At 39.4% G+C, this 17,371-nt stretch overlaps 1 protein-coding gene across 44 annotated transcripts in view; it reads left to right on the top strand.

Annotated features, from left to right (window-relative positions):
• Ank2 (ankyrin 2) overlaps positions 1 to 16,680 on the top strand; it is a 567,339-nt gene extending 550,659 nt beyond the window's left edge. For 32 of the 44 annotated variants that reach the window (XM_087198843.1, XM_087198849.1, XM_087198848.1 and 29 more), the window contains 8 exons: positions 1,291 to 1,561; positions 3,407 to 3,689; positions 7,056 to 7,148; positions 7,639 to 7,722; positions 7,829 to 7,993; positions 8,929 to 9,111; positions 10,549 to 10,640; positions 14,429 to 16,680. In XM_087198843.1, the coding sequence (XP_087054969.1) occupies positions 1,291 to 1,561; positions 3,407 to 3,689; positions 7,056 to 7,148; positions 7,639 to 7,722; positions 7,829 to 7,993; positions 8,929 to 9,111; positions 10,549 to 10,640; positions 14,429 to 14,612 (1,355 nt within the window). In that variant the 3' untranslated portion in view covers positions 14,613 to 16,680. The remainder of the gene's footprint in view (positions 1 to 1,290; positions 1,562 to 3,406; positions 3,690 to 7,055; positions 7,149 to 7,638; positions 7,723 to 7,828; positions 7,994 to 8,928; positions 9,112 to 10,548; positions 10,641 to 14,428) is intronic. The other 12 variants (XM_087198831.1, XM_021246611.2, XM_087198853.1 and 9 more) reach the window with 8 other exon arrangements.
• The last annotated feature ends 691 nt before the right edge of the window (positions 16,681 to 17,371 follow it).

Here is a 17,371-nt window from a genome sequence, read left to right as displayed (position 1 = left end):
GAAATCATCTTTTCTTCTTAAACATTTTCTTTCTTTGCTCTCCAGACACCCTCTCACTTCCTTTCCTTTCTACTTTACTGGCTGTACTCCTCAGTCTCTTTTCAGTGGCCTCTTACTTCTCACAGATCTAAGTGACGATGTACATTAGTGTGCAGCATAAGTGCTAATCCCTCACTCTCTCTAGGCCCAGAAACTGATTCGCCTTACCATTCCCTGCACACCTCAAGCACTCTGCTGCTTCGAGGTCCTGGTGCCTTCTGTCCCTGCTGCCATGGAGTTTTCTTCTCTTAGATCCATCAAACATTTTTCTCCCGATTTCTTTAGGTCACCACTCAGGTAACACTTCTTAAGGGAAGCCTTCCCAGCTAGTCTATCTGAAATACTAGGCTGGTTGCCTTTTCTCCCAACAATAATAAACATATATCTTTAGAAGTAGAAATTCAGTAAAGAGAAAAATTTTTCTGCCTTGTTCATTGCTATGTACCCAGCATCTAAACAGCACCTACCACATAGTTGGTGCTTAATATATATCTGTTGAGTAAATAAATAAATAGATGAATGTCATTCACTCTTCTGCTAAAAATCCTTCAGTGATTCCTCATTGTCCTGGATATAGTGAGATTCTTTAGCCTGGCATAAGAGACTCTACATAAAAAGATCACTGGGCTGGGGATTTAGCTCAGTGGAACCACGCCTGCTTCTCAAGCACAAGATCCTGAGTTCAATCCCCAGCATGAAAAAAAAAAAAAATCACTGACTTGAAAGGTTTTGTGGTAAGGATTGAACAAATTAGTACTCACAAGGCACAGAGTGACTCTTCAGAATTTGTTAGGTATTTATTATTGATTCTTATGGACTCTCCCTTGAATGTGATACCATGGCCATCACAGTATTTATCTTTAGGTCTCCTCAGACATTGTGCCCTCTGCAGTTCCTTTCCAAATTCTTTAACACTGAGGATGGTGTCCCATGTCCACTCCCAGACATCTGTGGCCCCTCACCCTGCATTTGAACTGACCCCTCCTCTCCGGATGACCAGCATGTTGAAGGCAGGCACAGTGTTTTCATCTTTCTAACCTATGGGCCCATCTCAGGACATGGCACAGGACAGCTACTTACTAAACACGCATTTAACATAGGTGAGCTTCAATTAAAAACTCAATTGAGGGCCAGGGATTTAGCTCAGTGGCACCGCGCCTGTCTTGCAAGTACAAGGTCCTGAGTTCGATCCCCGGTAAAAAACAAAAAAACAAAACAAAACAAAACCCAATTGAAATTGTTATCCCACAGGGTTCTCAGTACTTCAGGAGGAGCTCTGTACCACGCAGCACAAGCAGAGAGAGGAGCAAGCTGTTTCCCAAGAGGATGGGGCTGGCGATCACCCTCCCATCGTCTCCGAGGAAGATATTTCTGTGGGTTACCCCACTTCCCAGGATTATGTCCCCCAAACTGAGGGGAACAGCTCAGCAGTGGCACTTTCTCCCCAGATGCACCGGGAGCAAGTTCAACAAGATTTCTCAGGGAAAATACAGGACCTGCCTGATGTTCAGCAGGAATACTTGTGAGTTCCAAATGTGGTTCCCAGGAAACAGCCCATGTTCCCAGAGGGTCAGGCATATACCAGCAGGGCCAGTTTTGTTTTGTTTTGTTTTGGTACCGGGAATCTAACTCTGGACCTTGCGCTTGTGAGGCAGGTGGCAGAACCACTGAGCTAAATCCCCGGCCCAGGGCCAGTTTTAAAGAACCTAAAAATGACCCCACCTATAGCGAATGACAGAGCTACAGGGAAAAGAGCCCTGATACACTTAATACACTTGAGAGATGTAATAGTGACAGTGTCATGTGGGCCAGTGATCATCAGTTCTGTGACCTTGGACAGCCCTTAAATTCTTGGAGTTTCCAATTCCGTATCTACAGTTATGATAATTATACAGACTTTACTCACTACATAGGGTAAAGGTCAAAAATATACCTGCACATGCATTGTTTGAACTGTAAAATTTCCTACAGACAAGACAGTTACAGGATTGCTGTACCTCCTTTCCTCCGTATATCTTCAAATACTCATTTCAGTGGGAAAGCTTCAAATACTCATTGTGCTGTGCCTGGTTTGGATTAGGAATAGCAATGGTATAGGTGTGGTGAGCCAGTATATTCCAACAGAGCTACCACGTTGCCTGCTATAAAAATATAAACGCAACAAAATTATCCTTGCAGAATAAAAGGGCACTAAAATGGAGTGGGATGGGGTTAGACTGGGTGTAAAGAGACATTTTCCAAATAGCTTCTAGCTGACAGAAGCTGTAGAGCACAGTTAAGCTCAGAATCTAAGCTTTGGGCTTTGTGAAAGCAAAGGAGAAAGAGTTGCTTCAATTACACTGGTCATCCTGAAGAAAAACAGATCAAGAGAAAGGCAAAAGTGTCCCTAACTGAAATCTGAGAATAGCGTCATAATACTGCATCTCAGAGTCTCCTTTGTCATCAAGTGAGCTTTGTTCTGTGGTCACGGGAACCCGAGAAGGGGCTTAAATGGGCACTGGGAGGATCTCTTCTCCTGAGCCATCCTCTCCATATCTCCCTGTAGGTCTTAGGAAGACCATAAAGAATGAGGGAAAGAGAAGAAAAGGGGAAAGATGAGAAGAAAAGGAAACTATCAGAAAGGCCCTTTAGGTGTTTAATATCAATGGTATGACAGAAAATTGCAATAAATACCAAAAAAAAGAGCAAAAAAGGCAAAGAATTTCCTTACTTAGAAATTGAGATTATGAAAGTTGCATTGGAACAACTCCAAACTCCATCAGTAAAAAATTTCAGTGTAACAGATCCTTCTGTTAAGTAATGGTTTTCCAAAGGTACTGTAAAAAATCTCTTTATATTTATAAGTATGGAAACTACATTCCTGTGGGGATTTATTTAATTCTGCCAAATTTTAATTCTTTCTTCAAAAGCATTATCTATAAATCTTTGTTATGCAAAACTCCACAAATCCTCAATATATTGTTAGAGTTATTAAAGAAAACATGAAATAGCTTACATGATTTGTAGAGGTTTGGAAACTAATCCATCTTAGGATAATTTCCGTCTTTAGAAGATGTTACTGTTTTTTTGTTTGTTTCTTTTGGTACTGGGGATCGAACTCGGGTCCTTGCGCTTGCGAGGCAGGCAGCAGAACCACTGAGCTAAATCCCCAGCCCAAGAAGATGTTACTGTTAATACAGTGCACACCAGTGAGCTGTAACTCTATACCATATATCACAGTGTTGTTTTTTCCAATCTCTCCCTTGGCTAAATTTGAACTATGACTATCATAAACTATGAAGATGAACTTCATCTTTCCTTTCGGTTCCCTGCTAGAGCAGGAGAAATGCAAATGGCCATGAAATATAATTTGGCTTTTTTGTTCCAGAGTGACAACCCCAGGTACAGAAAAGACAGAAGTACAGAAGGCCGCAGCAGTGCCAGACTCTCCCAGCAAGACCCCCAAGGAGGTCAGGACCCTTCCTGGGGAGGAGAGGCTGGACCTCCAGTCTCCAGTGTCCAGTGAGTGGGGAGGCTCCCCCATTGTGCAGGAACCCAAAGAGCCCCCTGAACCTAGGGGGGAAGGCTCCCCAGGGAAAACCAGCCTTGTGATCCTGGAGGACCAGCCACACACCTTTGAGAGACTCGACGGAGAGGCAGCTTTTGAAAAGGTGAGATTTTCCTGCCTCCATGTAACAAAGCTATAAACCCTCCTTTAGTTTCCATTTCTCCAATTTTTTTTTCCTTTAAAATAAAATCTTCCCAGATTAGTGAGCCTGGACTATAATCCTTTCAAAATAAGAGAGCTAGTGAATCTAAAAAAGGAATGGCACACAGTCCTGATTCCAGCTATTGAACCATGAGCCCTACTTTTATCACTGGGCATCTTTCTGCTAAGAAAAATGAAAATGTGGTGGTAAAACAATAATCTTTGTAAATTGGTAAATTGAAACATGAAGGCTAATGATAGAGATGAGCTGGCTCAGGTAGGTCTGCTGCCATGGGATATCCGAGCCAGAGTCTTAATATATGGTGTGATAAAAAATATACAGTTAATTTTTGAATTTTATAAAGTTTATTACAATAAAGGACACATTGTATTAACCCCCCTCAAAAATATTCCTCCTGACTTTAACACTTAACCCATTGTTTTTGTCACTTTCTGAAGCAGTGTCTTTTTTTTTTTTTTAATTAAATTCTTTTATTGGTACATTGTAGGTATACAACACAATTACATTTCTCATTGGGAATTGTACCTTAACATAATGCATCTTGGTTCTTATTTTTTCCCCATTCCTAGCCCTCCCTTCACGCCCTCCACCCTTAGCTATTTACAAAGACTTTATTTCCATTTTTTCCATTTCTCAGCATTTTTCCTTTCCCTTCTTTCCTTTCCCCTGCCCCTCCCACTACCCCTACCCCTTTGGACCTTTTCTTCCTATTTTGCATTATTGATTATTCATTTTAATCAATGGTACATTTTAGGTATACAATATAATGACATTCATCATTGGAAATTTGCACCTTTACGTAGTCTCTCTTAGTTCTTATTTTTCACCCTTGCCCAGCGCCCCCTTCAACCCCTCTATTCCTCCCTATTTACAAAGATTTTGTTCCTATTTTTCCATTTTCTCATATTAATCCCATTCCCTTCTATCCTTTCCCCTAGCCCTCCCACTTCCTTCCCCTTTGCCCCTTTTCTTCCTATCTGAAGCAGTGTCTTTACAAGGTATGATCAAAACTATAGTGAACGCCATTGCTGAGCACCATTCAAAGGAAAGGCAGCCTTGAAAAAAAAATTACCATGTGTCCTCATCCACCTTATTCATTGGATCTGGCACTATGTGACTATGACTCTTCCCCAAAGTTAAAATTACCATGAAAGGTCAACATTCTGAATCAACTCAGGACATCGAGGCAGCCAGGGCAGTGCAACTAAAGACATTCATGAAAGAAGACTTCCAGAACTGCTTCAGAAAATGGCAAAAACGATGGGATAATTGTGTTCAAAGTGAGGGGTAGGATTTTGAGGGGGAGTAATGACAATGTGACTTTTTCTATAATAAATATTTTTAAATTTAAACATTCACTGTATTTTTCAATCCCACCTGATAGATCTCTGAGCTGTCTCCTGAGGACCTCACAAACTATGGCTATCTGTTGGAGTTCACTCCCCAACGAACTTTCCTCCCTTGAGGGGGATAATTTCCAAATTAGATTTCCTTAGATTTATTTTACCAATAAGTTGTAAAAGGAACATTAAGCTGAATCTTATTGCTATTTTGAAATGACCAAATACCCAACAGTGACATGAGATTGCATTATAGCCTGTCACTAAGAGAATTTTAAAGGTGTGAAGAGAGGTTGGACCATCTTAAGAAAGGTATTTGAACCAGCACTTGATCCATGTAGTTCACATACCTCATGATTAATTGGGGAGCTTGATCTTTCTTCAAAACTCAAAAATCAGAGAGAGCTCCAAAGAGTAGGGAGGGCACAAGACTCAGCACTTTAAATAACTCTCATATACAAAGATTGATGAAAATCTGTTAGAATTAGACTTGCTGTAAATTACAGTAGGCATTATTTCCCTTTTTAAAAAGTCATAGGGTTTAAAGGCATTTTATATTTAAAGGTGTTTATAAAAATATTAATACAAGGCTTAGAATATAGATTTGTTATATGAAAGAAATGAAATCTTTTTGGGGACAAAAGTAATACAATGTATCCTTATGGTTAAGATCTACATTTGTTTTTATTTACTATAAGCGTAACATCTACTACCAGGATTTATCTAAAATCACAACTAAATCAAGAAAGATTCAGGCAGATGAGAACTGTCTCCTGATTTTGGCAGTTACCTTAAAGAATGAATTCATCCCACAAATGAATTTTTATTCCAAGTTTGTCTTTCCACAGAATTATTCATCTCAAGTTCTTAGCTTAAATGAATATGAGTAAAAATGATTCATATTTGCTATCTGGACTTAAAAGTTGCCAAATTTAGCCCAAGAATCCATAGGCTAAGTAAAATATAGTCTTAAAATAATTACCTGGATAATTCATATATTTAATCTGTTCTGTGCATATAAATAAGTTTTGATAAGTTATTCTACATACTACATATTTAATATAGGCTTGTTCTACTTATTCTTGATGAACTTCCAGTTATCTCTCATAAGCTCCACATTTTGACCCTTAACTTCTCGTGACCTTAACTTAGACATCCAATTTCAATTACTCTTCTTGCTGACCCTATCTTTAGGCAGTAGTTTCCTGATTTAATGTGTAATTTAGTTTAGATTTGGATATTTTTCTTTAACAGAGAAGAATGTCTACGTCTAACTTGGGTATTTTAAATTATGTTAAGCAAAATGACTTGTCTTTTCTCTTTTTAAAAAATATCATTCCATGAGGAGAAAGTGATTCTATATATATCACTCCTAGACATGTTCTAATATAAAATTATGTTCTCATCCTCATCTCTGGATTTGGGCCAAACCTATTAAATCTGATTGTTCTCACATCTCAACTTCTCTGCAAAATGAGGCTAATATTATTCATAGCCTACCTTTTTGGATGCTAGGGAGATGTACTACTGACTATGCAATTGTTACAGGAAATTTTGATTTCCTTTAGAAAGTTCTGCGATAGGCATGAGATATTCCTACACAGGTAAATTAAAATTCCAAGCCTAAACAATACTGTTAACAGCTCACAGCTGCACATTATGCTCTATTTACATTTAGTTTTTTATTAGGAGTTTGAGTACGAGGAATTGTGTAGACAAGACACTTCTTTGGACAGATTTTGACAGAGATGTTCTCTGACATCTCTTGGAATTTTTTTCATTCATTGAGCCAAACAACTGAATTATTTTTGAAGTTTCGGATCACTCTTATTTTAACCCCCACTTCTTTTTCCCTCAAAGCCTCCATGAATAGAACTTTGAGAACACAGTGTGCACTAAAGCTAGAAGCAGTAGTAAAGTTCTTCCTTAGCATGTTAAACAGAGCAATACTTCTATCCTTCCCCAGGAGCTAACAGAGGAATTAGGGGAGCTGGAGGCCAGCTCCGATGAGGAGGCGATGGTAACTACCAGGGTTGTCCGCCGACGAGTGATCATCCAGGTACCAGCTGCTGAATGACTGCACGCCAGGGACAGCTCTGCCCTTGTGCCTTTAGAGAGTGATTGACCTGGGGCAGTAAGGGCTTGGCATGTTCCTGAGGCAGTGCATGGCCACTGGAAAGCAGACCCCTTAACATTCCTCTTTTGTTCGTAAAGAAATGCAGTGGTAATGGTGGTTGCAGCCTACAACCAAGACAGTACCAACAAGGGAGAACAAGATTGGCTTCATCAGTTCCACCTTCTTCACCTTTGCTTATCTGTTTTCCTTGTTTGTTGGTCTAAGTTTTACCTAACTTTGATCACCTTCTCCTAAGCATGTTACCACCCACCTGATGCTTTTTATTAAACTATTTAACAGGATTTTGCATCTCAACAGTGCTTCTCCACATCACCTTTGGGTTTTCTAACGTTCCTCACATGATAAGCACTTGGAAGTAGTTCCTAGAATTGGTGCCAAGTACTGATGTGACCCTTTTGTCACAACTGTTTAGGGAGAGGACATGCCTGAGATACCGCCAGAAAGTGTCACCGAAGAAGAATACATTGATGAGCATGGGCACACCGTGGTGAAGAAGGTACTGTCTAGTGTCTCCTTTCACAGCTGCTTTCAGAGTTCCTGTTTAAAATGGATCAGTATGATAGTATTGAGACTCAACAATCAGATATATAAATATGTTTTAGGTTACCAGAAAAATCATCAGGCGGTACGTGTCCTCTGATGGCACAGAGAAAGAAGAGATCACGATGCAAGGGACACCACAGCAGCCTGTGAACATCGAAGGTGGAGACGGTTATTCCAAAGTGATAAAGCGTGTTGTACTGAAGAGTGACGCCGAGCAGTCAGAGGTGAGACTGCCTGATCTCCAAGTATTATTTCAGAGAGCAAAAGAGAACTTAGCAAGTTGGAAGAGCCTGCCTGTTCACGTGAACCTTGCAGTCTGCTCATAGCTACCCACTCATTTGTTTTTTTCATAATTTTGTGTAATTTGAAAGTAGCCATCAGGAAGCTTTTAGCCATTATTCTCACCGCTTGTTCAGTCTCATTTCTATTTTCTGTTTAATTCATGGTTGACCACAGCAAATATCCAAAAGTCAAATTCTTAAAGAATAAAATCCCAGTTGCTCGGTGGGCATATGTTATGAAGAGATTTTGGAGCTTGTCCTTGGTTGGCACATCGGCCTTCTGAAGTCAGACTTCTGCCTTTGGGGGTCACTAAAGTCAGGACCCAGAAACTCTTTGATTCACAGTTTATTTCTTTCTGTTTTATTTCCCAGTTTCAGGGACATGCTTACTTTTTTGATATATAATTTGTGAAATTCTCACCATTTTGCCTTCATTTATATCCTCAAAATCTTATTTTTAAAGACAGGAGAGCCTCGAGAAATCTACTTTCCAATTTCTCATACCTTTTGAGTTCCTCCTTTGGGGTTAACTATACCCTCATACTGCAAATGAAACCATTTATGCCTGGGAAAAGAGAGTTCAGGCATGGATTACCCTATCTGCATTGCACTGAGCTGTCAGTTCTTTCAAAACAGACTGACAGATTTTTATTCAAGTGACCAACTGGTTGATATAGGTGCTGTAGAGATACATGCATTACATAGACACCACTAATTGATTATATTTATTTTGTTGTAACTGCTTCACTTCTCCAAAATGCTTTTTTTTTTAGTTCACTAGGCAATATTATAATTGTTTTATTTTTTAGCATAGAAAAGTTCATCATTTGTTACATTTTGGCAGTCAGAAACTGCATTGTGTGTCCTTCATCCATTAGGTGACTTTGTCTGAACCCAGCATTCTGTCCAGTACCTCACAATTTCAGGCTGAACCAGTAGAAGGCCGTAGAGTCAGCAAAGTTGTTAAAACCACTGTGGTCTGTGGAGAGAGGATGGAGAAACATCTGGGGGATTCTAGTTTAGCCACTGACCTTCCTTCAGCCAAAGATGACTTTGACGAGGTATAGAAGCATCATTTTGTCTTTTTTGCCTTTTGACTTGTATTTTATATTTGCTTTTGAGTTTGAAAATTGTTTGTCATTATGTCATTTCATACACAAATGTATAGAATTGTGCATAATAATTAAAGAGAGCAGATTTCCTGTTTAATTTATACAGTGAAGTAATGTTTCTTCAATCTATGGTGTTCATTCATGTTCATTCATGCTCTTAAATATCCACATGATCAAGATTTACTTCTGGTAAATTAAGATCAGAATCTTTGGAGTCAGGGCATGATCCTGTATCTTATCTAAAAGTCCCAAAAGTGTTTTGCACTCCCAAATAATATGGAAAAAAATAAAGATGGTGCAAATTATCCTTCCTAGCTGATTCTCTCAATATTGCTGTGATAGTTTAAAAATTTACATGTTTTCTATATTTGTATATTTTAAAGTGATGTGTAGTTATTGAGTTCCAGTTCCCACCAATTAAGAAATGGGTTCACATAGCAGATTTGCAGACCCTTACTATAATTCCAAAATCCAAAAATTCTAAAAACCAAAACAAATTTTCTAAGTTAGTAGCAAGCTAATTTGGCTTAGCATAAACTGGCATGGAACTTGACATAACATTTTATATGAACTGGCGTGAAGTCTTGTTGTCTTAGAGTGAAATTACATATGTTTTGCTTTCTGATAGGAATTGAGTTTGGTTAAAGGATGTGGTCTCTACCTTCTCTGGGATATTAGGGTATCCAGGCTATTTCTAAAATCTCAATTCTGAACCACATCTGGTCCCAAGAGTTTTGATGAAGGGGGAATGGGCATGTGTAAACACTTGCAAAATAGTTTTTGCCATTGAAACATTTCAGAATTAAATGCTATAGGTGTATCCCCTACTAGACTCACAACATATATTGAGATCATATGTTGAGTATATGAATCATATATTGATCATGATCATATATTGAGTATATGAGTCTATTGAGAACACATATTGAGTATATGAATGTACTTGGATATTAAAACCAAATCTTATTTAAATACTTTTAGTCCTTCAGACTTGACAGCCAGCAACCTTGGATATTTAGAAGATGAATTCCTGGAGTTGTACACTGGACCTGGGTTGTTTTTGTTCCCAGTCAATATATTTACCATTAGAGAGTCCAGGGTAGGAAGGAGTACACTGCAATGGAGGAAATTAAAAGTCAGTTGGTATGGATGTCATTTAGCAGCTTTGTAAAGTAATATAACAAATCTCCCTTGCAAATGGGAAATTTTAAGAAACTTGTTTAATCAGAATACCTACGTATGCTACTGGGAGTACTTTTTATTTATCCTTTCACAGATATCTTTTCAAATTGGCTCTGAATTAGCAAAGTGGTAGATTGGTTTGAAGACTGGATTGTGATGAGTATTGTCTTTTCTTTTCTTTTTTCTTTTTTTTTTTAACCTCAGGCTTTGAGTTACACAGGTAGCCACATGAAAGTCCACCTCCCCAGTTTAGTAGAGAAGGAAATCCTGAAAGAGGATGGATCAATAATTAAAAGGTTTGGGTTAGCATGGGATGATGCATTGCCAACTAACACCATAAAAAAAATTCCCATTCTAGGAAAAGAAAGACAGCCCTGACACATGTAAAACTCTTCAGAAACTGCTGACCCCTGTATCATAAGGCTTTGATCCAATGGTAGCTTTGTTGGCATGTCATACTTGCAGTGTCCTGATGGATGGGGGTGTAAAAGAAATGCTCGGGCACAGTGGCAGTGAGATGACAGCTAACACAATCGGACTCCCTGGGTCTTTGTATGCCACCAATGTAGAAGCCCACCAGCTGGGAACCCATTGTGTTGGCAGACTGAAAGAGCAGAGAAGGAGGAGTCTAATCCATTGCTCATGAATTAACTTTGTGAGCAGCTACAGTCAGCTCCCTTTTAGCAAATCATTCCTTTGCATGGTACATGCTTTTTGTTTTTCACAAGCTGTTTCGTGGCTCTGCATGTGAGTGGCAAGTAGCATGAGCATGGTTTTGATGCCCAGGACCTGAATATACATAGAGAGTATGAAGCCAGGGGCTTTGGTAAAATAAGAAACCATTTAAAGCAGCTGCCAGCTCTCTTTCTCCATACAGAAGCGGGGAGGCAGAGATGTGCTTTGAGTTGCCCCTGCCTCCATCATGGGTTTGAGGTACCAATATGGGACCATTCACAAGGTCTGCTTCCCCCTGGTCCTCTAGCAATACTGTCAGAATTGGCACTAATAAAATGCTCAGCTTCTCAGTGAAAGGCATAATGGTAATCCGTCACTATTGTGCTTTTCATCTCATTGAAAAGAAGAGAAATATTGTCATTTATAATACTCTCCAGGCTATTTTGTTTGTTTTGAGGGTTTTTTGGAACCGGGGATCGACTCTCCAGGCTATGTTAAGCCTCTAAAACATAATAATTAGAACAGCAAAATTAAAGGTTCTGTCACATTTCGGCCTCCAATCAAATGTGAAAAACAGCAGCAGCTATGAATTTAAAAGAGTACAATTGCTATTTCAGAACTTTAAAAAATGAGACATGAATTTAGTATAAAATGCTTTTTATATTCTGGACTTTTAAGTCTTGTTTCTAGTTAGTCAGGTGAAACTACACAATCCCTGTGTGTTCTAACATCACAGGACCAATTTGGAGTAGAATAGATTTGGAGATCAGTTAATGCAAGGTTCTTTGTTATAGCTGTTGAATTTGAAGACAGTTTGATTGCATTCCCACAGTTAGTCTGTCATGGAACTCGGTGATGTGCCACACTGAAACTTATACATTGCCAAAGGCATTTTATCATATACATGTTCACATTCATAAGCATGCATCTGCGTACAAGGGGTGATCAAAACGTATGGTGAATATTTAAATTTTTTAAGTTATTGCAGAAAAAGACACATCACCATATTTCCTCTCTAAATACCCACCCTCGCTTCAAACATACTTATTCCATAATGCATGCCATTTTCTGAAGCTGTTCTGGAAGTTTTCTTTCATGAGTGTCTTTATGAGGTGTGATAAAAAATACTGCGAATGCTACTGCCAAGCACCATCCAACAGAAACACAGGGTCATAAAAACATGATGGTATGTGCTCGTTCACCTTATTTATTGGATCTAACATTGTATAACTTCTGGGTCTTCTTCGAAGTCAAAATGACCATCAAAGGGAACTGTTCAGAATCAAGTCAGGATATCAAGGCAGCCCTGGCAGTGCAACTAAAGGCACTCACGGAAGAGGACTTCCAGAATTGCTTCAGAAAGTGGCAAGAATGAGGGGCTGTGCTTGAAGTGAGGGGAGTTTTTGAGGAAGACTCATGGCAGCATGTGTTCCATTGTAGTACATTTTTAAAATTTAAGTATGCACCGTATTTTTCAACTATCCTCATAACCTACAGAAAAGACAGGAAATGCCCTACAATGGAGGCCCATCCCCTGACTCCACTGCTATAAGGCTTCTCCTAGCTCTTGGAAGAAATAGTCAGATATCTGCCTTTTTAGGAGAAAAGATAATGGGTGTTGCATATGTAGAAAAATGTAACCTGATTTTCACCACTGGAATCATATTTAACCATTTCATCGAAAGGAACCAATTTAACTTGCCAAAGTAATTCATGTTATATCAAAGAAGAGTGAGAGAACAGGAGAGGAGGGAGAAGGGAACAAAACTGGGAGCATTCAGGCTGAAGTGAGTCATTTTTTTTAAAACTCAGGTTGATCTTAATGAATACTTAGAGGTGTCAGGAGGTGGGCAGAACTTCTAGCTTCTGGACATTAGGAATCCATAAGGAAAATACTGAGCCAGTCTCCAGACACTGGTCATGTCCTACATCAGTTTCAGGGATGATGCAGGGCCCTGTGCTTATGGATTCTTGGCACCACTGCATGCTAACACTTATTTTTTTTTAATTTGGGTATTGCTTAAATTCTTGTAAAATTGAGTTTCCTTATTTGTTATAATAATTGTGCCTGGCACATAAAACACATTTATCAAATGTTTGTGGAATGAGTAATTATATTTACAAGGCAGACTGTAAGAAGAACGAAGAGTGAACAAACTAGGATATGATTATTTTCAAGTAGGGATACAGGAAATCAATAGTATGAAATATAGTTCTAAGTGAGAGCATCTTGCCAGGCATGGTGATACACACCCGTAATCTCAGCACTTCAGAGGCTGAGGCAGGAGGATCACCAAGAGTTCGGGGCAGCATGGACTGTGTAGTGAGTTCAAGTCCAGCCTGAACTCTGTCTCAAAAAGAAATCAATCAATGAATAAAGTTATAGCATCTTTTCTCAAGGAACCACCAGTCTGATGAGGGAGGCAAGCAAACAAAAGGCTGTTAAAAGGCAGCATGATGCCCAGAATGAGCAAAGTGTGGAGTACAGAGAATGCCTTTGTCTCTCAGGGGTTTTCTTCTATTTCTTCTTCCTCCTCCCCACCCAGATGAATCTTGAGGAGCCTCTTGGTCATCGTCACTTTCCTGTGTATGGTAGAATAATATGTCACTTTGTAAAGAAAGTGCCTCCTGGAGAAGTTCTCCCAGAATGTCACTCTGGGAAGCTTGGGTCAGGAGATGACTCTAAGGATGAAGTGGGCAACTAAGGTGGTGTAGAGTAAATTCAATTATATACTATTCATCTTTGCTTTTGATGAATCGGGGTCTTTGAGATCAATAAAACTTAATTTAAAAATGAATGATTATATGTGTTCTTTTTGAGAGAATCATATTGAAACATGGCTTCATTTATTTGAAACATTTCTTAAAGGTTTTTAAAAATTACTCCTTGTTCCAACATACACTTTTTTGGGGGGGTGTACTGGAGATTGAACCCAGGGCTTTCACACTGAGCTACATGCTCAGGCCCTTTTTTTATTTTGAGACAGTCTTGCTAATTCTCTAAGTTGCCCAGGCTGGGCTCAAACTTGCAGTCCTCCTGCCTCAGCCTCCCAGAGTGCTTGCAGTACAAGCATATGCCACCATACCCACCTCCAAAATATACTCTCAAAGTTTCATAAATCATTTCAGTTATGGTGGTCATAAGAAAGAGATGAACAGATCCCTGTAGCTGTTATACTGTTAGCTTGGTGTAGAACTATTTAGAAGTAAGACAGGGAGGATTTTAAGGTCACAGTTAACCTCACTTCTAGAGGCTGCCTTTTAGCAGTCAAGGAAGCATAATATGTGGGCCGGGGATTTAGCTCAGTGGTTTTGCCACCTGCTGCACAAGCGCAAGGACCCGAGTTCGATCCCCGGTATCAAAAAAAAAAAAAAAAAGCATAATTCTCTCCTGTCCACTCTTCTTCAGGACAACAATCAGTAAAGCCAAGACACAGAAGAGGGCTGTGGTGAAGGACTGGCATGGGAAACGTGTTGATCTGGAGCACCTGGAAGATGTACCAGAAGCATTAGGCCAGGACGACCTCCAGCATGACCTCGAGCAACTCCTTCGGCATTTCCACCAGGAGGACTTGAAGCAAAAGGCTACATGAGGGGCTTCCCAATTCTCACACCAGAAACCATGCATTCACACAATATGCAACTTCCCAGTTCCTTAGAGGAGTGATTTCACTGGCCCACTTAATGGGATCCCCTGACATTTCCACTGTTAGCAAATATACATCATTCTGTTTTAGTTTTTCCGCATTCTCTCTAATGATAAACTAATCTGTGACCAAAGATAGCATCCTTCCTTGTGGATGCTGCACCCACTCCTTGGTGTGTCTGTGTGAGCCTGGGACCTGGCCACCCTCACTGTTCTGTGTTCCTGCTCATGCTCACGGAAATCCATCGATTAGAAGAACTTCACCTGCAGACCTCTTTCAGTGACGACCCAGAGGACTCCTTCCTCAGGATACCCATGTACAATGTATATAGCTGAAATGCTCAGATGAACAATATGTTAAAATCAAACCACTGCCTACCATAACTACACTGGGAATCATGGAATAAAAGGTCTCTAGAAATTGCTGAACAATGGTTAATAAAGATATTGCTAACACAATCAAATGATTAAACAACACAGTTTGACGGTGAAAGAAGCACTGCAGAACTACCATGTCCTTAGGACTTCCAGAGTAGCCATTGCTCCTAAAGAAGAGTCAATAATCCTGAAGAACTGTCCTCACTACAAAGCTACTGCTGGTGCTGGCCAGCCATCATCTATGACTCTGGGGAAGGAGAAAAGGGAGCAGAAAGCAAAGAGATGGAGACAATGAGATATTTGGTTGCAAGAAGCTACTTCCTGTGGCATTCTAGCATCTTCAGGTCTTTTTGATTTTGGACATGTTGGCAGGGTATTTTAAAAGTTATAACTACTGTAGTTTTCCAGTTTCCCTTGCTGCTTTAGCAAACCATGCTGTCTTACTGGTGGTACTTTCTTCCGGCCACTGCACTGTACATAAATTCATTGGAAACAAGATTTACTTACTACAAAAAAAAAGTTAAATCCCGTCGCCCTGTCGGAGTGGTTTCTTTTTATCCCCGCCCCCCAGCTTTATATCTTCTCGAATACCTGCACGTGGCATTTAAGAATCAAACCCACAGCCCAAACTCCTCTTCTCATCACAGCAATGGTTTTCATTCTTTTTGCCCTGAGTGAAAACTTCACTTCCCAGCTAGATCTGTTTTTCAGCTTTCAGACAAGGTTGAGAAATCCTTTGAAAGTTTGGTTTTTGGTTAAAATTTTTGGTTTATTTATTTGAAATCCAACTCCCTTGGAAACTCTTAAGTGCATTTGTCCACTTCTCTGTTTGTTTCAAAGAAGGGACTGGAACAATCTGAAGTGATTTCCATGTCCTATTTCTTATTCCTCTAGTGGTTGAAGCTGTGTAGCATTTTAACATATATTATATATATTCATAAATATATTCATGTAAACAGTATACATTTTGAACCAGTTATTTGTTAAAAGTATATTCAATGAAGATGAAATTTTTTTAAAAGTCTATCCTCCAGGGATTGAACTTTTTCCAATTCTATCTGGTCTTTTCTTGTGCAAAAATGACTCATTGCTCCGAATGTCAACAGCCAATGTGACAAACCATGGCACTTCATTATTTAAAGTAACTTTGCCAAGAGAAAAAAATGTTCTGGTGGGGGGGGCCGGTTTCCCCTAAGCCAAATCTCCTAACCCTCCAACGCTAGCACTTCTGGCAGCTGGATGGGAATAGAGCGTTCTTTGGCACTGAAAAGAGAGAGGCCCCCATGGACCTTTGTGGCACTCACCAAGGCCCTCTGTCTCAGCCTCCACCTGGAACCCGACAAGCATTTCCGTGTGTAATTTGCAGTGCAGATGATGTCTGTGTAACAACATAATTGTTATTCACCTTCCTTTGATTTTTGATTTTTGCTGTGTTATCAGAAAAACTTGAATATGTGAGAAGAAGTGAATTTTCAGTTGATGAATCAGCATTTTGTTCCCATGGTGATAACGCTAATTGAATATATCTATGAGGGCATGTATTAGTTAACGGAAAAAAATACAACACTAACAATACATAGCTGCAATGTTGTACAATGGCTGATTTAATTCAATAAAATGTACAAGTGTTAAATGTGGCAACAGTGATTTGTTCTTTATCACAAATCTGTGCTCTTGGGAGAATGAGGGATAATTAAGGGAATGAGATAGACTTGGAGCCAGCAGAAGGACGCCAGTTCCCGTTTCTTTTGGTTTTCCTTGGTAACTGAATGTGTTATTCTCCCAGCAATGTACTAAGCAATCTGCCCCTGCCCTCTTATTGTTAGGGTTATGCAGTGGGGGAAATCAGGGGTCACTAATAAATGAAAAACAGGAATTTAGGGACTTGGGGTAGATGCTAACATGGAAACCGGGCATTGGCAGCTCAGCAAGACCACAGGACTTGACTATTTTGGTTCTTTCCCCTAACGCCATCAGTGTCACAAAATACCCGTCTGTGGGAACAGCATTTAGCCCTGGGTTGTTTTGTTTTCTTCTCTTTTATAATTAGATAATTGGAAAATGAATAAATATATTAGGTACATAAAGATAAGGTAGGAATATGCAAAATTGAAATCAGTAGTTTTGGAGTGTTTGACTAGCATTGTTTTTTTAAAAAAAATCCCTTTAATGCCACTATAATTTTTTTTGCAGTAAAAACTATAGAAAGAGTTTAGAAATTGAAGTTTTATTTAAATATTATCTAGCATGGAATAGGAAGCTAGCTGGACCTGTTTTATCTGCCTGATTGCTTAACAAGATCTTCTAAAATTAAAATACCAATTATAC

The sequence above is a fragment of the Heterocephalus glaber genome, unplaced genomic scaffold, assembly GCF_053883595.1.
Source record: "Heterocephalus glaber isolate CG9 unplaced genomic scaffold, H.glaber_assembly_v1.0 deba00001688, whole genome shotgun sequence".
Taxonomy (NCBI): domain Eukaryota; kingdom Metazoa; phylum Chordata; class Mammalia; order Rodentia; family Bathyergidae; genus Heterocephalus; species Heterocephalus glaber.
Note: the sequence above shows the minus strand (reverse complement) of the source record. Positions and strands in the feature narration are given on the sequence as shown.